At 46.9% G+C, this 26,963-nt stretch overlaps 1 protein-coding gene across 1 annotated transcript in view; it reads right to left on the bottom strand.

Moving 5' to 3' along the window:
* The window catches only part of SLC24A5 (solute carrier family 24 member 5), a 29,364-nt gene extending 8,541 nt beyond the window's left edge, over positions 1–20,823 (bottom strand). The window contains exons 1-7 of the mRNA XM_032975862.2: positions 20,454–20,823; positions 16,270–16,488; positions 14,172–14,351; positions 8,727–8,810; positions 7,386–7,489; positions 3,762–3,862; positions 491–852 (exon numbers count right to left, since the gene is read on the bottom strand). Of these exons, the coding sequence (XP_032831753.2) occupies positions 491–852; positions 3,762–3,862; positions 7,386–7,489; positions 8,727–8,810; positions 14,172–14,351; positions 16,270–16,426 (988 nt within the window). The 5' untranslated portion in view covers positions 16,427–16,488; positions 20,454–20,823. The remainder of the gene's footprint in view (positions 1–490; positions 853–3,761; positions 3,863–7,385; positions 7,490–8,726; positions 8,811–14,171; positions 14,352–16,269; positions 16,489–20,453) is intronic.
* Positions 20,824–26,963: the final 6,140 nt, after the last annotated feature.

Here is a 26,963-nt window from a genome sequence, read left to right as displayed (position 1 = left end):
TACATAAACGTGGCGGTAGTTGTTTGTGCCGGTATTGTTGGTGTTACCCCCTCCACCACCGAACGACGTGATTGAAAGGATAATCGTGACAATAAATTACATTTATGTAGCGCCTCTGTGCAAGGCACTCGCTGCGTTGTAGATCACAACAATAAATAAACAAATACATCGTTGGCCAACGGCCATGCAGAGGAAACTGAGAAGCTATAGGAGCTAATTAGGAGAACGGGTTTGCAAGAGGAACGTAGCGCGTCTTGAGGCGGGCTTTAAACAGAATCGTGATATTTAAACAGAATCTGAATATTTACTTTATCCTTGAGGAATCCAGATGGAGCTACGCCGCCCTTGCCCACAGAAGTCCAGTTTCTTTTCACAGACTTCCGGCGGGTTTGCTCTCCGCGTGTCACCACGCCCGCACGCCCACGTGAAAACAACACCCGACCCGTGAACGAACTCGACGGGGGCAGTGGTGCTGCGTTCGAACTCTGACCCTCGTCCTCCAGCGACGTGAGCCCGTGCAGGCTGAGCGTCAACCGCGAGTAGTCGGAGCCGTCCCTGAGGATGACGCCGCTGTCCGACCTGGTGCGCCCGTGCAGGAAGTCGTTGACCCCCGTCGAGGAGCGCCGGGAGGTGCCGCCGCCGTGGTCCTCGCCGGCCGCATCGCCCCGCTCCTCGCCGCCGCCGACGAGCGGCCGGGCCTCGGGGCCGTTGCCCGGCTGGCGGCGGCGGCGGTGCTGCCCGGCCGGGCGGAGACACAGGCAACCGCGCGTGAAGGCGCGGTGGAGACGCGCGTCGAAGCGCAGCACCACCACGTAGGCAGCGTAGACGGACACGAGCGAGAGGGCCTCGTACCTGCGAGAGAAGCCATTTGAGTTTGACACGCGGGCTTTCGCGACCGATATCGTCCGTGGTAAAGATTTTTTGTCGGAGGGGGTTTGTTTGTTTGTTTGTTCGTTCGTTCGTTGTTGAGTTAGAGCGCGTAAGTAAATATAAATCGTTCGGTGCTCGTGGCGCGCTACCGCCACCACCGCCGCCGATGCACTGGAGATGATGTTTCCCCGAAGCGTTCGTAACGACGGTAGGTCTGTATGTACGTTGACACTTCTTTCGCGCCGCACGTAGCCAACCGTGCAAATCGGAGGTGAAGGGGGAAGGACAACGAAAGTTTTCCCTCGTCGTTCGCGGACTTTTTTGGCTCTCCGCGAATCGCATCTGGAAAGCTACGCCGATGGCATGAGAGAGAGAGAGGGAGAGTGATAAGAGAAAGTGATGAGACAGAGTGATGAGAGAATGCTCGCGTGTGTGAGGTTAACTCAGCCGAGTAATCGCAGGAACAGGAGTTCATACTATTGTGTGAATTGCACGACAGCATTGCCGGCACTTGCGATCGATTTCACGCCAGACGGTGACGTCGAAACGCGCACGAGTGGGGATTTACGTTGAAGATTTGTATATGTGTATAGACACATTTTGTAAATCTTATTGTAATTGCAGCATCGGCGGTCACATCGTGAAACTAAGAAACTCTCGCAAAGCAAAAACACCATCCCGTGTCAGAGAACGGCCCACGGAAAGAGACATCACCGGACTACATTTGAGGCCTCGTCAGGTAACGGGTTCTTACCCGCCCCTACTGGATATCTGTGGAAAAAGAGCTTTATAGCTCATCGGACTCCTCCGCTAAAAAGATTCTGATTCTGAGGTGACTGTTAATGCTCACATACACCGCTGCAAAGAAGCGTTCACCGCATCGCAGCCAAAATCAACATATGCATTCTTTTCGTCATCCTCCGAGGTGAATTCAGACTGTCTGGAGGACAGCGCTCCAGCGCTGTCCTCCAGACAGTCTCGTCCCTTCACCTGATGAAGGCCGCTTGTGTTGTGGCCGAAACGTCGTGAGAATTTTATTGTGTTATTTTATTTTATCGATTTATTATTTCATTCTCATTCTACGTGACTTTACCGAAAGAACCAAAGAAGATCATTTCAGTTTCTACCAGGATTGTACTCGCTCCCGTGCAGCACGCCATCACCCTCCCCCCGAACCCCCTGCAGCATAACAAAAGGTGGTTTAACGTGCAAGTACACCTCCGCCTCCTCCAGAACCCCCTGCAGAATAACAAAAGGCGGCTTAACTTAGCCCCCCCCTCTCCACCCACGTCCCTCCCTGGCTCCCCCCCCCCCCCTTAACCTGTATATAATCCCTTGTGTCCCAGAGCTGTTCACTTGATGCAGCTAATTTTGCTGTGTTGGCCACGTGACCAACCTTATTAGTGTTGGCCACGTGTCCAACCTTATTAGTGTTGGCCACGTGGCCAACCTTATTCGTGTTGGCCACGTGACCAACCTTATTCGTGTTGGCCACGTGACCAACCTTATTAGTGTTGGCCACGTGACCAACCTTATTCGTGTTGGCCACGTGACCAACCATATTAGTGTTGGCCACGTGTCCAACCGTATTAGTGTTGGCCACGTGGCCAACCTTATTAGTGTAAAATTTTGATTATTTTCAAGATAAAAGTAAAAAAAAAACGTTAAAGGGTCCTCCTGATCATCTTATGGAGGCGACAGTCCCTGCCGCATTCCTATGGTAATCGACCAGGCAAAAAAATAAATAAACCTCGTGATCTTGAATTCGATACGGTCAATTGATCGACCAATCGTCTCAGCTCCGGTTCATTTTATTGCAATACGAGCCAACATCAAAACTACGTCGCCTGCTTAGAGGCTACATATTTTGCATTTCAAAGGTCTAATTCTGCGCGCAAAACCCGTCAGACAATGACACGCGGCCCGTAAATTGTGCAAAAAAAACGTCGTCCCCCTTTGAAGTTACCGGTGAGCCGTCTTTAGTCTCCTAGAGGTGGTTGGGTGGGGGCGGGCAGCGAATCAATAGCATAGTGACATTAAACGGAGCCACGATCATTACAGATTCTGCTCACACCTGGCCATGCAACGCGGTTGGAAAGAAGAGAGCTGTGGGCGGGGGGGGGGGGGGAGAACGCATCACCCCCCCCTCCTCGCCCCTCTCCTTTCATTCCGTAGATGACTCGTGCAATGCACGATGCAAGATTTTTTTTTTGCGGCGGCGGCCGGGTTTAATTAACTCAGTCAATGGACTAAATGGCAGCAGGGCTATCTGTCTTCTTACGTGGTCGCAGCTCGCGCTCGGCGGAATGAGAAAAATAACTCAAAAGGACCCCCCCCCCACCCCCCCACCCCCCCAGTAATTACTTCGCTATCTTTGCTATGATAGATTAAAAACGACCCTCGCCGTGGCCCAAAAAAAAATTAATATTTTTATAAGTCCCCCCGCACTCGTGCGCGTGCGGGCCCGGTGTCAAAATCCACTGCTGGGTGAGGGCCTCCCCGACCCACAGCGTCGCTGGCCGAAAGGGGGTCATTTGACCGTACTTCACCACGCCGGTCAGCGAGGGGTTGACGAAGGCGGCGATGACTGGCACGAGAGCACGCAAGGAGAGTACGACAAGTGATGTTACTGCCTGTAACACCCGCTACGCATGGTGCATCCGATCTCCGAAGCTAAGCAGGGGCTAGGCCAGGATAGTGTTTAAGTGCGTGACCATCATTAACGACTGCAGTGTGTAAGAAAGTAATAGGACTTGTCAAATCGCAAAAAATCGCAGCACTTTGCGATTTGCTAATCGCATTGTTTCAAATTGCGATTTCGATTTAAAATCGATTAATCGTTCAGCCCTATTGTGTGGTGTGTGTGTGTGGTGTGTACGGGCACGACTTACCAGTGAACCTTCCCATCGTGTATGCAGCCAATGAGCACGGCCACGCTCACAGCGTATGCCAGGGAGTCTCGCAGCAGGGGCCAATGTGAGAGCGGCGAGGCCTTGAACCCGCGACGCGTCGACGCACGCCAACGACGATCACGGCACCCAAACCCGGCATGGGAAATAATATCAACAGCAGCAATGGGTCATTCACATTTTATAAACGGGACAATTCCGAGGCGTGCCAGTTTGTTGAATGTCACGACGGTGCGAGGCCGTCTAGGGGCCTCGAATGTCAGCGGCAAATAACTTTTTGTTGTATTAATTGTACCCGAAATTTAATTTGAAACATAAACGGCGGAGATTTTTTTTTTGTTATTACTCATAGCGGCGGTCGACGTTTTGTTTTTTTTTCCCACGGGATGAGACCGCGCCCGTGCGCATCCTGGGTTGTGCACGAGCTGGAGTGGGCCCAAGATGCTTGTCGCAAACCATGCGGAGGTCACCCATGGACTGTCGGGCTAACGTTGGGCCAACGTGCAGGTTTAAAAGAATAAAAATCGTGCCGATGTTGCCCGTTTGACCGGGGAATGCAGCCAAGGCAAGCGAGCTTCTTATTACGGACAGCCGAATAGAGATATATACGGCGGAAACTCCTCTTAACGATCACCCCTGTTAACAACGAATCGCTTCACCCGATGTGTAGTGTATAGTAGTTTAGTGTATAGTGTAGTGTATCGTAGTGTATCGTGTGATGTAAAGTAGCGTATTGTATAGTAGTATAGTGTAGTGTATAGTGGAGTGTATAGTAGTGTAGTATATAGTAGTGTAGTGTATAGTAGTGTATAGTGTAGTGTACAGTGTAGTGTATAGTAGTTTAGTAAATAGTAGTGTAGTGTATAGTAGTGTATAGTGTAGTGTACAGTGTAGTGTATAGTAGTGTAGTATATAGTAGTGTAGTGTATAGTAGTGTATATTGTGGTGTACAGTGTAGTGTATAGTAGTGTAATATATAGTAGTGTAGTGTATAGTGTAGTATATAGTAGTGTATAGTGTAGTATATATTGTGGTGTAAAGTAGCGTGTGGTCTGGGACTGCTTTTGTTGTTGTTTTTGCTACTTTTCCCAAGCTTGATCAAATAGGACTTATACAATCGATCAATGCATTAATCAATTTTTTTTATCATTCATTCTGTTTCGTAACTTGCTTACCATTTTCTCTATTTTGCACTCCGATCGTGTTTTTTGTGTATTGCTTGCTGTTGTAACCTGCTGACCCGCCCATACTGGACATTTGTGGGAAAAGAGCTTCATAGCTCATCGGATTTCTCCTGCAGTCTAAATGAACATTCTAATTCTGATCGATGGCAGCGTAAACGTAGAAGGCTCAGCCGTGACGTTACCCGCTCGAGTGACTGCTGCTAATAAAAGGGCCTCCACCAGAGGGGGTGCTTTGGCCCCCCACCCTTCCACGTCGGCACAGGCGACTTTGAAGATGTAGCAAACGCCCACTCTGCATGCAGAGGTGTTTCTACAGACTTTACCGCCCCCAAAATGTCAAGGTTATTTTTTTTTTAACCAAGTCCCGATATTCATAAACAACACATTTGCCCCTATTCTTTTGGGTCTTTCGGTAAAGTCACGTAGTTTAATTTTTTTGTTGTTAAATAAACGACCACGTTTCGATTACAACACAAGCGATCGTCATCAGGAGGAGAACAGATCGCTTGTGTTGTGATCGAAACGTTGTCGTTTTTTGTTTATTTTATTTCTATTAATTCGAACCGATCTACGTGACTTTACCGAAAGACCCAACGAATATGAATTCCTGCAGTCACGAAAGCTTTGAGTCAAGATTTTACATTTGCCCCTATCACCGCCCTCCCCCTCCACCCCCGCTTAAATCCGTCGCTGATGATCAAACGCGACCTGCGACCGGTGATACTGCTGGGTGGACAGAGGCAGGGGGGGCATTTATGACATTCGTGAAATTTCGATTTAAAGCTTTCGTGACTGCAAGGATTCATCTTCTTTGGTTCTTTCGGTAAAGTCACGTAGAATGAGAATAAAATAATGAAATAAAACCATAACATTCTCACGACGTTTTCGGCCACAACACAAGTGGCCTTCTTCAGGTGAAAGGAACAGACCTGTCGGGACGACACAGCTACAAGCTCTGTCGTTCTCACGACGTTTCGGCCACAACACAAGTGGCCTTCTTTAGGTGAAAGGAACAAACCTGTCGGGACGACACAGCTACAAGCTCTGTGTCGTCCCGACAGGTTTGTTCCTTTCACCTGAAGAAGGCCACTTGTGTTGTGACCGAAACGTCGCGAGAATTTTATTGTTTTATTTAATTCTTTTATTCTCATTCTACGTGGTGACTTTACCGAAAGAACCAAAGTAGATTCGTGAAATTGTGTCAAATGCTGCGCTGCGCAATTGAAGCGGCGACCTCTGGACTGCAAGTGCGTTGACCATTCTGCAGTGGCAGCATTAGGTGGCCAGTACAGAGGGCAATATCGTTCTTGACCCTGCACCTTGCAAGCGTGCAACGTTGGCCCAACGTTTGCACGTTCACTGTGCCGCTGCAGACGCGCAGACACCGCATTTAGGGCCCATCTGACTCACTGAAACTCGAAACAAATCGCCCGATCTCCATATTTACAAGCACGGTGGGCACAATATCTCCTCCTCCGCCCCTCCTCGTAGTTGTTTACCCCAGGAAAGCCTCGCTGAGTCTCATGACTCGTTATCAGGAGGATCCTGCCCAGATATCGCAGGTGGGAGTGGCGACGGTTGTGACGCATGATCCCAGCTGGGTTGATTTGCACGTAATATACTGGCAAAAAGGTCCCATTGATAGAACTGCTCGACCCGAGCTATGGGTGTTCTGTTGGAATGTTGGCGTTGTTCACTGTTCTGACGCTGGTCGTGAGACAAGGCCATGAGTAAGAATGTCTCTGGTGTAGGCCAATCCGTTTCAAAGACAACGCATATATTAACAGAGCGTGTTTGTTTGCATGTTTTTGCCACAAGCACGTGTGGTTAATGCAGACTTGATGCCTTGCAAAAAAGTGTTTATTTGGTGTTTGAACATCTGAACGCCTCTTGCCAGAAATGGTAAGAACTCTTCTTATTTTTCATCATTTTGGATACTGCCAAAAAGGTCCCGTAGGGGTCTTGAATGTCGGCTGTGAAGCAGACGGTGCATTTTTTTTGTATTGTTAAAACACACCTCAGTATTAATCACGACCTCCTCCTGTACATCAGGCGAGGTAGTTACCATCTCGCCACCGAGGCGTGGAAACCGCCCCCCCCCCCCCCTAAAAAAAAAACAGCGCTAAAAGAGGGTTCGCCTTGACGCTCGCCAATCAATCAGCCAGTCCCCCTCCCAACGACGAGGCCGACGTCGTCCCCGTCGCGTCGTCGGCCTCGCCGCCCGCGGTGCGACGTCGCCCGCGTGGCTCGTGGCGTGACGTCGACTCTCCGCGAACGGGGTTGCCCGCCCCCGAGGGCAAAGCGGCGCGTTGGGACGCGGCGCGCTCGTGGCCACGCCTGCGACTCTTTCCTTCCTCGTGGAGGGTCGCGCCTCCCGGCGGCGTACGGAGCAGGGCGGGGGGCGTGCCCCGTGCGTACGTACCGACGGGGAGAACAGGCAGCAGATCGCGCATATTCCCAGCAGGTTGTAGACGGCCGAGCCCACGATCGTACTGACCCCAATGTCCCCCTTGGTCACGAACACACCTGCGCGGAGGCGGCAAAGGGAAAGGGCACGGGCAAAGCCGCGATAACCCGCGGGGCAGAAGCGCGACCCTAAGCGTTGCCCCGTCGTCATGCGGCGTGAGCAGGCGGTGGCCAAGATTAAAGAGCAGCTGGGGAGGTGTATACAGGTATATATCTATTCTAGATTTGAAGCTTTCATGACTGCAAGGATCCATACTCTTTGGTTCTATTCGGTAAAGTCACGTAGGTAAAAAATAAAATAACAAAAATCACGACGTTTCGGCCACAACACAAGCGGCCTTCATCAGGTGATGAATAACCCGCGGGGCAGAAGCGCGACCCTTCACCTGATGAAGGCCGTTTGTGTTGTGGCCGAAACGTCGTGATTTTTGTTGTTTTATTTTTTACCTACGTGACTTTACCGAATAGAACCAAAGAGTAGGTATATATCTACACACACGACATTTGTGCGATGATCCACCAACCCTTGCCGCCACAGGTTTTGAATGCTGGCAAGAAGGTCCCATGGGTGGGGGGGGGTCTTTAACGTCTACTGTGAAGCAGACGGTGCATTTTTGTTCATCGTGATGAGGAGGTCATCACGACCTACTCCTGTACATCGGGCGAGGTCGTTAACATCTCACCACCGTGGCACGAAGACCCCCCCCCCCCCCCAAGAAAAAATCCAACACTAAAAGGGTTCGCCTCCTTGACGCTCGCCAATTAATCAGCCACGTGCGCACGTACGGTGAACTTCGGTCCCACCGTACGTAGCCAACCGTGCTAATCGGAGCTGCCGGGTCACGGGGCGTACGTCGCCACCGCCGGCCATGCAGAGTGACTGAGTCACCGAAGCTGGCCTCGCCTGCTCTTCGTATTCCATTCGAGAGAGGGAGAGAGAGAGGGGGGCGGCGAGCGGGGGTGGGGGGGGCCTTTGTCAGTACACCTCCACACGAGATGGCTCCCCGCGCCGTCGTTAGCGCGCTGCATCCCGAGCCCCCCCCCCCCCCGACGACGACGACCAATAACAGTGGAGGATGTTTCCGCCGGTCGTCCGTCTTCCCGAGGTCGACTCAAACCTTAAATGAGTGGTGCGGTGTGTAAACATCGGCGCTGGGGAGGTAAAAAGGCAGCCGGTCGTGCCGCGTTGGCCTTCACAGGTGGTGCTGCTGCTTGCTGACAGCACTTGCCCTAACAGTATGTTGAGGCTATACGGCGGGGGGGGGGGAGGGGTTATTTGTGTGTGGCAGTGCCAGACCTAGGAATGCGGTGACCATCTCCGGGGCCGAGCTGCCTGCCGCCATGAACGTGGCTCCTGCCACATCCATCGTGAGACCGAGGCCTGAGTCAGGACGACAGAAGGAAGGAAGGAAGGGGGGGACGGGACAAAGCATGTTCAGGTCACGCACGCACATTCGCAGCGCTTTGTCGATCCACCGCTGGACGAAGACCACCCCGTGCTGTTGTCAGTCATGGGAGTTGTTTGATGATGTAATACGTTTATCAGAATCTTTATTTTAGACCGGAAGAATCCGATGAGCTATGAAGCTTTTTTTTCACAGACGACCAGGGGGTTTAAGGTTCACGTTTATTTTGTTTAACCGGCTAAGAAATCAATTTGCACGGTCGGCTACGTACGGTGCGAAAGAAGTTCAACACACACACATTTGCAAGTGTGACCTGGGGCGTTAGTCTGCCAGTAAGGGGCAATGATTTCTATGCATGATGCCAATCGAGTAATTTGCAGAAAAAAAACGTTTGCTTTATATTCCAGAGAATATGGCACGTGCATCTCTATAATCTTCATAACCACCATGACAAGGTACAGATAAATGTGAAGCCAAATTACAGCTTTTGAAAAGGTTTAATTATATTCTCTCGGAACCGAGTTTCTCACAATTCTACTTGTTTTATTTTGAACGTACAAAAAATGCTTTGCACGAAGCGCTTCACAAAGCAAAAACGAGTCCGAAGGGTCGTGACTGTGAAATTGTGTACTGAGCTCGCAAACACAGAGCTATGCAGTGTGTACACACTACGATTGCATAAGTAGAAAGGCAAAGGCGCAGGCCTTGAAATTGCTCGCTCATGCCACTGCTGGCGAAAGTGCCTTTACTGGGATAGAGATAAATAAAGAGAGCCGTTCTCGACGGCATTTTTGGTCCTACCATTCCACGCTTACGTACATGTATGTGTGCGTGTTGAACTTCTCTGCGCGCCGTGCGTAGCCAACCGTGCTAATCGGAGGTGCGTGGGAGTTAACATCCTGGAAGAGGTGCGACTGCCCACACTTTGCCCTACAACACGCAACCTACCGACTCACTATTGTGAACCCAATTACAACTGCTGCTGGGTGGACAGAGTGCAGTGGTGGAGGGGGTTATGAAACTTGAGCGCAGGCCGGCAACCATCTGGATTGTACAGGGACTCCTCTACTTACAAACGAGTTAGGCTCCAGAGGTCTGTTCGTAAGTCGATTTGTTAGTATTTTACGGCATGTGCACTAAACACGGAGAAAAGGCTCTCCTGTAGACGCCACTGGTGCTTCTTACTACCACCCTCAACACTGTCACGACTCTTACGCTTCTGAGACACGATGGGGGTTGATAAGGTTCGTGCAAAAACAGAGACAACGTCGTGGTAAACAGCACAGAGACAACACAACAATTTCGATTTAAAGCATTCGTGACTGCAAGGATTCATCTTCTTTGGTTCTTTCGGTAAAGTCACGTAGAATGAGAATAAAATAATAAATTAATAAAATAAAATAACACAATAAAATTCTCACGACGTTTCGGCCACAACACAAGTGGCCTTCATCAGGTGAAGGGACGAGACTGTCTGGAGGACAGTGCTGGAGCGAACCTTTAAGCTGTGTGAGAAGAAACAGAGCGCCTTGACGAAGGAATTAGCAAGGCGCTCTGTTTTCTTCTCACACAGCTTAAAGGTCGCGGTCTGAGCTTGGCTGTGTTCGCTCCAGTGCTGTCCTCCAGACAGTCTCGTTCCTTCACCTGATGAAGGCCGCTTGTGTTGTGGCCGAAACGTCGTGAGAATATTATTGTGTTATTTTATTTTATTAATTTATTATTTTATTCTCATTCTACGTGGTGACTTTACCGAAATAACCAAAGAAAACAAGACAACAAGAGACAATGGCGGTGACGCAGGCTGAAATGCTGGGAATGCTGGGGAATGACACCCAATAACGACTGCCATATATTGCGCGGCGGTTGAACTTACGGCTCTCGGTCCGCGAAAAAGGTCACTGGACATACGGACCAGGTTTGTTTCGTATCTCTGAAAGTTCGTAAGTCGAATGTTCGTACAGTGAGGGAAAAAAAAGTGTTTGATCCCATGCTGATTTTGTACGTTTGCCCACTGACAAAGAAATGATCAGTCTATAATTTTAATGGTAGGTTTATTTGAACAGTGAGAGACAGAATAACAACAACAAAAATCCAGAAAAACGCATGTCAAAAATGTTATAAGTTGATTTGCATTTTAATGAGGGAAATAAGTATTTGACCCCCTCTCAATCAGAAAAAATTCTGGCTCCCAGGTGTCTTTTACACAGGTAACGAGCTGAGATTAGGAGCACACTCTTAAAGGGAGTGCTCCTAATCTCAGCTTGTTACCTGTATAAAAGACACCTGTCCACAGAAGCAATCAATCAATCAGCTTCCAAACTCTCCACCATGGCCAAGACCAAAGAGCTCTCCAAGGATGTCAGGGACAAGATTGTAGACCTACACAAGGCTGGAATGGGCTACAAGACCATTGCCAAGCAGCTTGGTGAGAAGGTGACAACAGTTGGTGCGATTATTCGCAAATGGAAGAAACACAAAAGAACTGTCAATCTCCCTCGGCCTGGGGCTCCATGCAAGATCTCACCTCGTGGAGTTGCAATGATCATGAGAACGGTGAGGAATCAGCCCGGAACTACACGGGAGAATCTTGTCAATGATCTCAAGGCAGCTGGGACCATAGTCACCAAGAAAACAATTGGTAACACACTACGCCGTGAAGGACTGAAATCCTGCAGCGCCTGCAAGGTCCCCCTGCTCAAGAAAGCATATATACATGCCCATCTGAAGTTTGCCAATGAACATCTGAATGATTGAGAGGACAACTGGGTGAAAGTGTTGTGGTCAGATGAGACCAAAATGGAGCTCTTTGGCATCAACTCAACTCGCCGTGTTTGGAGGAGGAGGAATACTGCCTATGACCCCAAGAACACCATCCCCACCGTCAAACATGGAGGTGGAAACATTATGCTTTGGGGGTGTTTTTCTGCTAAGGGGACAGGACAACTTCATCGCATCAAAGGGACGATGGACGGGGCCATGTACCATCAAATCTTGGGTGAGAACCTCCTTCCCTCAGCCAGGGCATTGAAAATGGGTCGTGGACAGGTATTCCAGCATGACAATGACCCAAAACACACGGCCAAGGCAACAAAGGAGTGGCTCAAGAAGAAGCACATTAAGGTCCTGGAGTGGCCTAGCTAGTCGCCAGACCTTAAGCCCATAGAAAATCTGTGGAGGGAGCTGAAGGTTCGAGTTACCCAACGTCAGCCTCGAAACCTTAATGACTTGGAGAAGATCTGCAAAGAGGAGTGGGACAAAATCCCTCCTGAGATGTGTGCAAACCTGGTGGCCAACTACAAGAAACGTCTGACCTCTGTGATTGCCAACAAGGGTTTTGCCACCAAGTACTAAGTCATGATTTGCAGAGGGGTCAAATACTTATTTCCCTCATTAAAATGCAAATAAATTTATAACATTTTTGACATACGTTTTTCTGGATTTTGTTGTTGTTATTCTGTCTCTCACTGTTCAAATTAACCTACCATTAAAATTATAGACTGCCCATTTCTTTGTCAGTGGGCAAACGTACAAAATCAGCAGGAGATCAAATACTTTTTTCCCTCACTGTAAGTAGGAGTCCCTGTAAGTCTACCGTGTGAACCATTTAATCAGCGCTCCTTAACCCTGGGGTGAACCCACCCCCTGGGGGTGCGTGCGAGATGCCCTTTCTGGGAGTGCGAGACATGGCCAGACTTTTATAGAAAATAAATAATCGACAACACAAATTAGGCACGGGCACGTAAGTACAACTAATTTGTTTCATCAGACCTGTGTATTTATTGACATTGTAAAAACATTGTCACCGAGAACCAATGGGATGCAAGGCTGTAGTAAAGGTTAATAACCACTGCATTACATCACCAAGGCAGCATCACGTGATGATGAAGACTCAGTGGAAACACTCAAGACTCAACGCACCAAACTCAGGGATCCCGATTGCGGAGTTTAAAAGCAGTGGTATTTTTTTTTTAAGATCATTTAGCAGTGTTACTATTATGTGCGTGGAATTTACAATAAAAGTAGCAATGCATTATTTAAGCTGAAACAAAAGTCTATAAAATCGATTACAAAAGGAGCAAAAAAAAAGCTATTACTGTAATTGTTTTACAAATGGTGATTGCAATTTGGAGAAACAAAATTGGATCATTTGAAACAGCTGTCCTGTTTAGATGGCCATCTTTTATTTTTGCATTGACCGATTTTTATGGTTCAATAAAAACTCGGCGCAATGAACAATCACGACCTTGAAGTTGTTATTGTACGAATGGACGAAGCTGCAGTCATCTTTTTTGTTTGTTATAATATCCGTAAGCGGGCAAGGGTGCGTCTTGATGCACCGAACAATTTGTGAACCCCACCCGAGTGTCAGTGTTGCAGAAGCGAGTGGAATCAGGGTTTTCCGCCCCGTCGCAGAGGTTCGTTGTTCTAGCCCCAGCGGATACTGTGGGTGAATAGACCACACGTATGCGCCGTCCGCTTCGCAACGGACGTTAAGGATCCCTTGATGTCCGTTCATTTAAAAAAAAAGGGAGTATGCCCTGCTGCGCCGGCTGTCGCGGTCAAAATTTGCAACAGCAACAAAAAAAATTCACTCGCAAAATTATTGAATTCCAAACAATCACATCGCACTTATGATAGTCGCCAGGTTTTTGTCAAATTGCGGAAGCTGGATGGGCAATATTTACCGGGGCGGCCACTGGGGTTAAAGCCGCGATAATGTCTTCAACACGTGGCGTTGCTACCTACCCGCTTGGCCACGTCACCGCCCACACTTATTTTTATGGTGGACCCCTCTTTCGTTTTGGGCCTTGGACAATGGCCCATTTGCCCAGCCTAGGCAGAGGAGTGGGTCGATGGGTAATCACCCCTTTAGACCCGACTGGTAAATATCAATATTTTATTGATATTTACCAGCGGGAATGCGTTGCAAGTATTTTTCCATTGTTGTTAATTAATGTGGGTCCCTATTTGTATGTATGCACGTTTGTTGAACTTTTTTCGCGCCCTTTCTGTGGCTTCCTGATGTCGGAAGGAAGAGCGTTCCAGACGGCCGCAGAAGCGCATCTGGCCGTCTCTGTTGCATGATGATTAGCCAAAATCCGCCGCTGCGTTCACGTGGTGGTTTATGCTCCTGGACGAGATCAGCGAGGTAATGCGGTCCACTTGCGGCAAGCACTTTGTAAACAATCTCTCCCCCCTCCCTAAACACCTACTACCCTCACCCCCCTTCGCCACCCTGACAACCCTCTAGATCCGCGCATCCTCCGATGAGCACGGCCGGCTAAGCACGGCCCGAAGGATGGTTCAGCGCCGCAGACGCGGCCGCGTCGACTCACGATCGCTGATGAGCTCGAGCGATGGCAGGAAGTAATAGTCGCACACGATGGCGATGGCGAGGAGGAGGTAGAGGGCAATGAGTATGTAGATGAGGACACCGCCCTCACGCTGCTCCTCCGGAGTGAAGAACCCGGGGGGGAACTCGTCCGAAGCGGGTCCCACGCACCCCGTATCGTTGCCTGCGCAGCGGACATCATAACGATCATCCCCCGCCACGTAGCCACTTATTGCCATCGTCAGCGCCATCATCATCATCATTCATATTGTACGGTTGCTTTCGGTAAGGTCACGTGGATAGAAAAAATGACAACAACAACGACTACAACAACAACAACAAGAGACAGTGAGTTAAATAAAAGCGTGTCAATAAGAAGAAGCCCCGCACCTGAATAGAAACGCGTCCAGGGTGCGGAGGAGTGTGCAACGTTGACCGAATCGCGTCGTGAGCCGTGAAATCAACCCGCAAGCTCTGGATTTGTGGTGTGGGGTGTGACCTGGTGGACTCGTGGACTGATTGCTCTGTTGTGAAAACTCGTTGTTGTTGTTGTTGTTTCTTTGTGCATCTTTTTAATTCGTTTTTTTCGGTGCCAATTCTTTTTGTGTTTCATTATTAGTTTGTTTTCTGGGTGTTTTCCTTTGCTTGGGAGCTGCTATAAATAGGATTGGGCCCTCATACGTAATATGAATGTACAGCCTTATGGTATGCAATTAGCATGAATAACGCTATATATAAATGAAATATACAGCGCTAAATATGAATACATCTAGATTGAAAATTCAACTCTTTCGAACTGCTTTTTGTGTTTAGATTGTTGTCCTTTCCCCCGCAACTCCTATTAGCACAGTTAGCTACGTACGGTGCAAAAAAAGGTCCAAAATACAGTAAAACCCCTCTTAACAACCACCCCTATTAAAGACTAGTCACTTAACGACGGGCTTCCATACAGCCCAATGTGTAGTGTATAGTGTAGTGTATAGTTGTGTAGTGTATAGTAGTGTAGTGTGTAGTGTAGTGTATAGTGTGTAGTAGTGTAGTATATAGTAGTGTACTGTATAGTGTAGTGTATAGTAGTGTAGTGTATAGAGTAGTATATATTAGTGTATAGTGTAGTGTATAGTAGTGTAGTGTATAGTAGTGTAGTGTGTAGTATATGGTAGTGTATAGTGTAGTGTGTCATACAGTCTACAGTAGTGTAGTGTATAGTGCAGTGTCTAGTATAGTGTGTAGTAGTGTAGTGTATAGTAGTGTAGTGTATAGTGTAGTGTATAGTAGTGTAGTGTATAGTGTAGTATATAGTAGTGTGTAGTGTATAGTGTAGTGTATCGTGCAGTCTATAGTAGTGTAGTGTACAGTAGTGTAGTGCATAGTGTAATGTAGAGTATTGTAGTGTATAGTGTAATGTATAGTCGTGCCTCCATAGAGCCCCATGTGTAGTGTATTGTATAGTAGTGTAGTGTATAGTGTAATGTAGAGTATTGTAGTGCATAGTGTAATGTAGAGTATTGTAGTGTATAGTGTAATGTAGAGTATTGTAGTGCATAGTGTAATGTAGAGTATTGTAGTGTATAGTGTAATGTAGAGTATTGTAGTGCATAGTGTAATGTAGAGTATTGTAGTGTATAGTATAATGTAGAGTAGTGTAGTGTATAGTGTAATGTAGAGTATTGTAGTGCATAGTGTAATGTAGAGTATTGTAGTGTATAGTGTAATGTAGAGTAATGCCTCCATAAATCCCAATGTGTTTACTTACCGACCATTCCCCTGTTAATGACGTGCTATTATTGGTACAGTAAATATTAATTAATGCATTGATTAATCATGTTTCTTTTAAAATGTTGTATTTATATTTTGATTTAAAGCTTTCGTGCTATTACCTTGATGTATTAAAATCCATTGTTTAAATATTATAAAGTATTTTTTGGGGGTGAAATAGGGTTACTGTCGATGCTCTCGGAACGGATTAAGCCTTTAACGCGCATTCCCTATACTCGCTTAACGGCCAAATCACTTAACGACCAGATTTCGTGGAACAAATTACCGTCGTGAAGACGCGGGGGGGGAGTCTACGGTACAAACGAAATTATTATTACGATTACCCGTTTCCTCATCTCGTCTAACACGCATGTGGTTGGAGTGGTGGGCACCCGCTCCAGCCTCGAGCCCCACGGCGTAGTCCAGACGGAGCAGCAACAGAACCGTTGACGAGGCCCCCAAGCTGCAACGAGCAGCACTCCTGCCAAGACTTGGGTCCATGCCGGCTTCTCGGAGAAGGCAGCTCCCACCCCTTCCTCCTTCTCCTCCTCCTCCTCTCTTCCCTGCCACACACGAAGCACGCGCAGCCACGCGCAGCCACGCCACGTACAACGCGCAGCAGCCACGTACGGAATCGGATGTATTCGTGCTGCAGGAGGAATCCGATGAGCGACAAAGCTCTCTTTTTCCACAGATGTCCAGCAGGGGCACGGGGTCAAAAGGTTACAACAACAAACAAACGCGATAGGAGTGTAAAGTCTAGGAAAAGGTATTCAAATCATCACACAAAAATGTACAACTGAAACGAAACTATTTTTTTTTATTTTACCGGGTAAAGCCCACTGAGCTTATTAAGCTTCTTTCTTAGAAGGGACCTGGCCACAATTGATAGCTCAATGAAGTGGCTTAACACGTGGACATTTTGTGGAGCCATACGCTCTCAAGGCATGTTTCTAGACGTGGAGGGGGAAAAAACTGGAGGATTCAGAGAAGAAATCCACGCGACCACGGGAAGAATATGCAAACTCCAAACATACAGGCGTCAGGGTCGGGATCGAACCCACGAACTCCTGCATACCAGGCGAGGGAGTAAACATCTCGCCACGTGGCACCCCTTAAATAAATCACACATAAACTAGGTGTTTGAGCTCCTGGCAACTCCCATGCCATGTGCGGATCGTGGGGGCTGTTTGACCATACTTCACCACACTGCCCAGTACATGTTAGTGGAGACGAGGGAGCAAAGGTATGGATTTTGCTGAACTGCCAACGTAGCCCATCCAAGCACCGTCCAAGTTCAACTCCGCTTAGCTTCTGAGATCTGACGCATTGGCATCACACGACATGCTAATCGGTTATTTTTCATTCTCACGGCTGGATTTTGGCCAAAGAAAGAGCAAACAGAGATTTCACGTCGTGGGTTTTGGCGAATTCCTTTTTTTGTGACTGAGCTGAGAAACCATCGACTCACTGCACCTGAGAACCTCATTCCGTGCCAGCTCAGTGGCCTGACCTCTGAGCAACCGGGTTCACTTATCTGTTGCAATGAATTATTAATTCTTGTAATTCCAATAGTTGCAATAGGGCTGGACATCGTTCGGTATTATGAGACGCGCAGGGGGGGGGGAGATGAGGACGCAAAACTGCACTGCAGCATCATAAGCATCACGAAAAAAAAATTGTGCTGCATTGCTTGTATGTGGGTAAATTAAATTGAAGATTAATGTCTCTCGTTTCACATTTTTGGAAGATGTTAATCTCTTTAAAGGTGACCACGCATATTCCGAAAATGCAATGCATGCATTCCTGTATTTTTAATTTCACTTACCGTTCTCAGTATTCCATATATTCTGAAACTTTAGATGCATTTTAACCCACCGCCACCCCCCCCCCCTTCTGTAGTTGAAGACAAAAATTGGGGGGAGCGTCTGACAATCTTGAGAATACGGCATGTGCAACGTGAGCGCAGCATTCAACCCATACGCGACCATACTTCACCATGACTCCTACACACCGGGGTTACTTATGGCTGCACCACCATCAGCAGCAGCAGCAGCAGCCACGATGTCTACTGCTGAATTAAAGCCGACGTAGACAAGAACGAAACAACTGTACATGTTGTACAATACAAACGACACGCCACAGTGCATCAAAATAGAACAAATGCGCAGTGATTTGAAATGTTGTACTCTTTAATTATTTTAAAATACTAGAATGTCGGCGGCCTTATTCTAAATCCTGCAGAGGGCATCTCGGCGCTTTGCCCATCGCCCCCACTGATGTCCTCTACTCCCCCCCCCCACTCCCATATATGTAGATACTACTGACCAAGGCCGTGATTATAATATATATTGGGAGGGACACATCCCCCCCTCCAATATTCAAATATGTTCAAAATGTCCCCCCCAATATATTGCTATGAAAAATATTTAAAAACAAATAATAATTGCTATGCTATATAAATAAAAAGAACAATTTTCTAAACCTTGGCCACAATATCTGGGCTTGTCTTCATATAGCAATGCATAGATTTATGTTCATATTATTGTAGTTATGGTTGTACTTTATTAATCCCTAATCTCTGCCATTACATACAATGAAACAAGAAAATGTAAAAAAGGAAACGGAACAATGTAATATAATACACTATTAGACATTATTGTAAAAAATAAATAAAAAGTTCATCCCATGTGTTAGTGAATTTTTTAATATTTTAGGCAGGAAATGAGTTTTAAAATTTAGAATTTTTTTCTGAGTTGGAACCCCCAGACACCCTGGAAGATTTGGTCCCCCCCAATGTTGACTCCATGGCTACGGTCTTGCTACTGACGCTATTGTATGTAGGGTGTGTAGGCATGTATGTAGATACTACTGACTATTGTGTGTAGGGTGTGTAGGCATGTATGTAGATACTACTGTCTCTATTGTGTGTAGGGTGTGTAGGCATGTATGTAGATACTACTGTCTCTATTGTGTGTAGGGTGTGTAGGCATGTATGTAGATACTACTGACTATTGTGTGTAGGGTGTGTAGGCATGTATGTAGATACTACTGACTCTATTGTGTGTAGGGTGTGTAGGCATGTATGTAGATACTACTGACTCTATTGTATGTAGGGTGTGTAGGCATGTATGTAGATACTACTGACGCTATTGTATGTAGGGTGTGTAGGCATGTAGATACTACTGACGCTATTGTATGTAGGGTAGGCATGTATGTAGATACTACTGACTCTATTGTATGTAGGGTGTGTCTGCATGTATGTAGATACTACTGACGCTATTGTATGAAGGGTGTGTAGGCATGTATGTAGATACTACTGACTATTGTGTGTAGGGTGTGTAGGCATGTATGTAGATACTACTGACTCTATTGTATGTAGGGTGTGTCTGCATGTATGTAGATACTACTGACGCTATTGTATGTAGGGTGTGTCTGCATGTATGTAGATACTACTGACGCTATTGTATGTAGGGTGTGTAGGCATGTATGTAGATACTACTGACTATTGTGTGTAGGGTGTGTAGGCATGTATGTAGATACTACTGACTCTATTGTATGTAGGGTGTGTAGGCATGTATGTAGATACTACTGACTCTATTGTATGTAGGGTGTGTAGGCATGTATGTAGATACTACTGACTCTATTGTATGTAGGGTGTGTAGGCATGTAGATACTACTGACTATTGTGTGTAGGGTGTGTAGGCATGTATGTAGATACTACTGACTCTATTGTATGTAGGGTGTGTAGGCATGTATGTAGATACTACTGACTCTATTGTATGTAGGGTGTGTAGGCATGTATGTAGATACTACTGACTCTATTGTATGTAGGGTGTGTAGGCATGTAGATACTACTGACTCTATTGTGTGTAGGGTGTGTAGGCATGTATGTAGGGTGTGTAGGCATGTAGTCAGTAGATAAGAGATACTGCCCAATGGGTTTTACCTGCGCCAAAATAAACCAAAAACCAAACCAGCTCGCCTGTTGACAAAGTAATCGGAATTCAATTCTGGGGATCTATGAATGGATCACAATGTTCGGCATAGACCTATCCGCATCACAAAAAAGAAACGTTCAACGATTGATATATACGCACCCCAAGCAGAAGTGAGTGCATGAAATGCACTCAGTAACAGAGCACACCTCGCATGGCCATGCAATGAGAACATAGATCTACTAAAGTTGCCAAGATACCGTTGAACAGAAATCATTTACATCCAGGCTGATCCATTTATAGATATCCCACGTATGTGTAATTAGAAGGCTTCTCAACGGGTTAATGAACGTGGTGAAAGAGATGGCTCCCACGTCTTACAAAAGTCGAGTAGTGTACAAAAAAAGATCCAACGAGCTCTGTTGAGAATGGTGGCACGTAAGCGGCTCTGAAAGAATAATACATACAAGTAATCGAACACGAATTTCTCCCAACAAAATCTAATGGAGTATCTATAAATGGATCAACGTACACAAACACACACACACACTATTAATATAACATTCGACTACTGTAGTTGTATAACGTACCTATCAAGCAGAGATGACGATGACAATCGAACTCTTAAGACAAAGTAAAAAAAAATAGCAGCACAACAGTGCCTTACTATTATTATTCTTGTTCATCCACTTTGTCACTTTTTTTTATTCTTTTGCGGTGCGTGCCGGACCCCGAACGAATTGTCACTGTGACAGGCAGCAAAAGGCACCACAAAAGTCTATGGTGGTGGTGTGGTTGTGTGGTTGTATTGGGTGGTCGGTGGCGGTGAGCGAACAGAGATCCCTGAACTTTCTTGTGCGTGTGAGACCACGTGCAATGGGAAGAATTGCAGAGCACAAGACGGGGCAGCAGTACAGCAGCAGAAGTGGTGGTGGTGGTGATGGCACGCGTGATGCAAGTCAGCTGAGATCACGAGTTTGAGCACTCTTAATCCGTTGCTTCACTGCATACGGAGGGCTTTGTTACGATTGGAGAGCGGGCGGGCGGAGGGGGAGCAAAACGTTGAATACAGCCCAAGACACTTTACTCTAGGAGTCCTAGAAGCTATAGGTTATAGCGTACATAACGTTCAGTCATGGCCAATCCACTGCTGGATGAATGTCGATAGGCAGGGCCACATGTGGTGGGTGTGAAGTGTGGGTTTTGCCAGCTACTATTTTTATTTGACCAGGCAAGGCCCGCTGAGCTATATATTGATCTTTTTTCAGAAGCGACCTGGCCACAAGTTATTGCTCAGCATCTATAATAGAGGTTTTTTTTTATTTAAAGCTTTCGTGACTGCAGTAATTCATATTCTTAGTTTTTTCTTAGTTTTTTCGGTAAAGTCACGTTATATATATTTTATTATTTTGTTGTTTCCCTTCAACGTGTTTTTTTTTGGAGTTAGATCGCGTAAAAATAAATGTTTCGTAAATCACTCCACCAACCGACACAACCAATTAGTCATAGTTCAAAGTTCATTTATTTTGGTATAGCCCTGTGAGCCATTCGGCTCTTGAATCGGGTGCAACCGCAACAAACAAAAAACATGAACAAGAAAACATCTTAAAGTGATTATGTGACTGTGCAAACAGAAAATACAGGAAAAAAATATAAAAATATTCCTGAAATAGCACCGTACACCAACGCTGTGTGCAAAAATCCCAGTGGGTTGCAAGTCAAATAACAACAACAACAACCACAAGACAAGCACACCCGGTGTGTTGGAGAGTAAACCCAAGTTGTGGGTGTTGGTGGGTTTAAAGACACATGTATATTTACGCGATTTATCCCAAAACATCACTATTATAGATGTTGAGCAATCACCTGTGGCCAGGTCGCTTCTGAAAAAGATCAATATAGCTCAGATCCAACCCAAAAACATCTATTATGGATCATGTTGGTCGCGAAAGAACTTCGTGTGAAACTGCTTAACGTCTCTCACTATACTCCTGTGATTGTTGAGTGATGGTCCACCAAGCATCTGAACACGAGCTGATTTCCATTTGCTCCATCTCCCAGCGTGTACGTACACCTGAGCGCATGTTCCGTTCTTAATTACTGTAGCCTGTAGTCCAGAATCATAATATTTATTCGTACTGGAGGAATCCGATGAGCTATGAAGCTCTTTTTTTCACAGATTCCCAGTAGTTTTCACAGATGAAATTGGTTCCACCTCTAAGGTAGCAAACACTTTCGTAGTACACATGTACGGGGCCGTCCATAAATGACGTCACGCACCTGGGGGGGGGTCAGACATTTGTGACGATGTGTGACGAGGGGGGGGGGCTGAGAAATGCGACGTCACATCAAAATGCGCAACTTTAAATAAATACAGACAACACGTTCTACTTGATTAAATATACTTTTTAATAAATGTTTTCTCCTACAACATCAGAGTGCAGCGCCAGATTAAATACGCACTACAATGACAATAGTTTAAAGCGATTTGAAGCATGTTTCATATATATATTTGGGGGGGGCGGGCAGAGCTTTGTGACGTCATATTTGAGGGGGGGTCTGACTTTTTGTGACGTCGTGTGACGAAGGGGGGGGGGGGGGGGTAAAAAATCGTCCATAATCGCGTGACGTCATTTATGGACGGCCCCTATTGACATGGCAAATGCCAGTTAAGTCTTTGCCAACCCCAATTATTCCAAATGGCTATGGCGTAGTAAACTAGCGTGGGCCACATTAAGCAACTGGAACCACTAAAATATCTTCAAACCTCAGTTGGTGTTTAATTGATTGTATTTCACCACGAACCTCCGATTAGCACGGTTGGCTACGTACGGTGCGAAAGAAGTTCAGCACACACTACACACAAACCAGATTTGAAGCTTTCGTGACCGCAGGAATTACTCTTTGGTACTTTCGGTAAAGCCACGTAGAAAATAAAATGAAGTAATAATAGAATACGACGTTTCGGTTGCAACACGAGCAACCATCATCAGGTAAGAATGAATGATAGAACACAGACACGGGAACATCATAGGCAGACACACATGCAGAGAGAGAGACACACACAAAGACACACCGAGCGAGACACTGGTGTGTGTTGGTACGAAACTAAGAGGTGGAGTATTCATTGTGATACTGAGTTCATTGGCAGTTGGGACACAAGCACAACTTGAGATACATACCTGTCAACCCATACGGTTTAGGGGCCGTCCATAAATGACGTCACGCAGCTGGGGGGGGGGGGTCAGACATTTGTGACGATGTGTGACGAGGGGGGGGGGTTTGGGAAATGTGACGTCACATCAAAATGCGCAACTTTAAATAAATATAGACAACACGTTCTACATAATTAAATATACTTTTTAATAAAAAAAACATTTCTACAACATCAGAGTGCAGCGCCACATTAAATACGCACTACAATAACAATAGTTTAAAGCGATTTTAAGCATTTTTTTTGGGGGGGGGGGCAGAGCTTCGTGACGTCATACTTGAGGGGAGGTCTGACTTTTGTGACGAGGGGGGGGGGTCAAAAATCGCGTGACGTCATTTATGGACGGCCCGTTACCCCGTATTCTTGTCCAGGGAAATTATGTTTTTAATACGGGCACATCATATTTGTGTGTCTATTTGTTTGTGTTTCTCCCTTGTGATGGTGACTTTGTTGAATGAACGTTGAGATTTATAAGGGGCATGGGGTGATCAATAAAGTCTGAAGTGGTCTGTAATAAGATAAGGCACTGATTGATAGGGATTGACAGCTTAGCAGATATCTCCCACAGATGGAAGGGCCATTGCTCGAAACGTTGCCAATATTTCATACAAATACACGCGCGACATTTCCCCGTGGGACAGCGTTATATTGATGCGCGCGGTTGCTGATATGCGTGTTTTTTTTATTTAATTCTTAAAAGTCAATAATAATAGGATTTTTACCCTTTTTTCTTGCAACAAAACTGAAACCTTTTTTTACAAGGATTCATGTCTGCATTAACCACAATACCTGCAGTCAAAATGCAAACAAAAAAAACATATAGGCCTTTGTGTCTCGAGAGACAATTATTTTTGCGCCTTACGAGGTCAGCTGTAGGTTTTGCAGCGCCTCGAATGACTTCGTAGGCCAATCCTTGAGTGACAATCCTTGCCACAGCAATTGCTGAAGTGAATGCGGTGGCAGCTCCAGAGGCGTTTGTTGCTTTTTCTTTACGTCGCTCCCTCTTGGTCTGCCAAGCGGTGTGTCTTTTCTCCTCGCCTATCCTGAGGCCTGTTTTTACAGCCTGCTGCCAGCTGAGTCGGTCGCCGGCAGTTTTCTCCCAGTCATTTGGGTTGATGTCGCAGCTCTTCGTGTCCCGTTTACAGACATCTTTGAAGCGCAGGACTGGGCGACCAGTGACCCGTGTGCCTGATGCCAGCTCGACGTACAAGACATCCTTGGGTATTCTGCCATCCTGCATGCGGCGCACGTGTCCAAGCCATCTCAGGCGCCTATGACTGAGTAGAGAGTACATGCTGGGAATGTTGGCCAAGATGAGAACTGAGGTGTTGGGAATGCGATCTTGCTATCTGATACTGAGGATGCGCCTGAGACATCGGAGGTGGAATGTGTTTAGTCGATGTTCTTGATGGGCGTATGTTGTCCAGGACTCAGACCCATAGAGGAGGGTGCTAAGGATGCAGGCCCGATACACTTGTACTTTGGTGTTGAGTGTTAGGGATTTGTTCTCCCACACTCTTTTAGTCAACCTAAACATAGCTGTTGACGCCTTCCCAATGCGCTTGTCAATCTCTGTGACAAGGGACAAATTGTAGGTGATGGTAGAGCCCAAGTAGGTGAAGTCCTGAACGACTTCCAGGGTGTAGCTGCCAATGTTTATGGAAGGGGAGTCTCTGACATCCTGGCCCATGACATTGGTCTTTTTTAGACTGATTGTCAGGCCAAAGTTGTTGCAGGCATTGGCAAGGTGGTCGATGAGTGTCTGCAAAACCTTGTTCTGTGTGAGCTGTCAGCGCAGCATCATCAGCAAATAGGAGTTCTCTGATGAGGACTTTGTGGACTTTGGTTTTGGATCTGAGACGGCCAAGGTTGAAGAGTTTGCCATCAGATCTTGTATGAAGAAAGACTCCCTCTTCTGCTGTTATAAAGGCATGTGTGAGCATAAGTGAGAAAAAGATGCCAAACAGTGTAGGGGCAAGCACGCACCCCTGCTTTACACCGCTGAGTATAGGAAATGTCTCTGAGGTGGTGCCGCTGTGCTGTATTGTTCCTTTCTTGTTGTCATGGAAAGAGGAGATGACTGCCAGCAGCTTCGGTGGACATCGGATCACTTTGAGGAGTTTGAAGAGGCCTCCCCTACTGGTGAGGTCAAAGGCTTTTGTAAGATCAATGAATGCCAGGTACAGGGGCATTCTCTGTTCTCGACATTTCTCCTGTAGCTGACACAAGGAGAAGAGCATGTCAATTGTAGACCTTCCTGCTCTGAAGCCACACTGAGCCTCAGGATAGGTCCTCTCAGCTAGTATCTGTAACCTGCTGAGGACCACACGGGCAAAGGTTTTCCCCACAATGCTCAGCAGGGAGATGCCGCGGTAATGTTATTGCAGTCCCCACGGTTACCCTTGTTTTTATATAGGGTGATGATGTTGGAGTCTCTCATGTCTTGAGTCATTGCTCCTTCTTCCCAGCACTGGCAGATAAATTCATGTAGTTTTGTGAGGACGGCGGCTTTTGCACATTTCAGTACCTCAGGTGTGATGCCGTCCTGTCCCGGTGACTTGCCGCTGGCTAGTGAGTTGATGGCCCTGTCAAGTTCCTTCAAGGTTGGAACATTGTCCAGTTCGTGTATCGTTCGTAGGGGCTTTACAGCAGCAAGGGTAGTTTCTGACACACCGTTGTCTCGTGAGTAGAGCTCTGAGTAGTGTTCTACCCACCTGGCCATTTGCTCTTTTTTTTATCAGTGATGATGGCCCCTGTGCTGGATTTAAGGGGGGCAGTCCTCCTGATGTTTGGACCAAAGGCTGCCTTGATGCCTTCATACATGGCACGGATATTGCCAGTGTCAGAGGCGAGTTGGATCCTACTACTGAGGTTCACCCAGTAGTTGTTGGCGCAGCGTCTGGCGGTCGTTTGAGCTGCACTGCGAGCAGCTTTCAGAGCCCTTGACGATCCTGTACTTGGGACTTGCTTGTACTTCAGGAGCGCCATGCGTTTGGCTTGGAGGATGGGTTCCAATATAGCCAGGTGTTCCTCAAACCAGCCTGTGTTCCGCCTTGTCTGCTTGCCGAAGGTATTGATGGTTGCATTGAAGATGGCGTCTCTGATGTATGCCCACTTTGTCTCCACGCTTCTATCTGGTGTGTCGTGTAGGGACTGCTCAAGGCTGTGTTGAAATGATTGAGTGAGCTCTGGGAGGGATGTCTTGGCAGAGTTGATGCGTAGGTAGCGCTTTTGTTTGAGTCCGTGTATCTTTTTGGGGCGTAGTCTGACCTTGCTGGATACCAGCGAGTGATCGGTGTCACAGACTTCACTGTGGTAGCTGCGTGTGATGAGTACCGAGTTGAGGAGGGCTCGTCGGGTGATGACGAGGTCCAGTTGGTGCCAATTAAGAGACCTTGGATGTCTCCATGATACTTTATGGCATGGTTTTGAAAGAAAGAATGAGTTTGTGATACAGAGATTGTGGTATGAGCAGATCTCCAGTAGTCTTTGGCCACTGGCATTCATCTTTCCGATTCCATGATAGCCAAGGCATGCGGGCCACGCGTCGGGGTCAGCCCCAACCCTTGCATTGAAGTCTCCCAACAGAAACATGTGCTCAGAGCTGGGGATTTTGCCAATACTATTGTGAAGCTCTTCATAGAACTGGTCATGAATCTCCTGAGGTGAGTAGAGTGTTGGGGCGTAGACACTCAGGATGTTCGCATGGCCAGAAGCAGTGAGCAATCTCATGAGCAGAATCCGCTCGGAGCCTGCAGTCGGTGGTTCTACCATGCCAAGGAGCGTGTTTTTGACGGCGAACCCAACACCGCGTTGCCTTGGTTCGTTCTGCTGTTTTCCTTGCCAGTAGAAAGTGTCGTCACTCTTTCGTAGTAAGCCACTGCCA

Source organism: Petromyzon marinus, chromosome 57, assembly GCF_048934315.1.
Source record: "Petromyzon marinus isolate PM22_M1 ecotype Great Lakes invasive population chromosome 57, UKy_Petmar_22M1.pri1.0, whole genome shotgun sequence".
NCBI classification, from domain to species: domain Eukaryota; kingdom Metazoa; phylum Chordata; class Hyperoartia; order Petromyzontiformes; family Petromyzontidae; genus Petromyzon; species Petromyzon marinus.
This window is presented reverse-complemented; position numbering and strand designations above follow the sequence as displayed.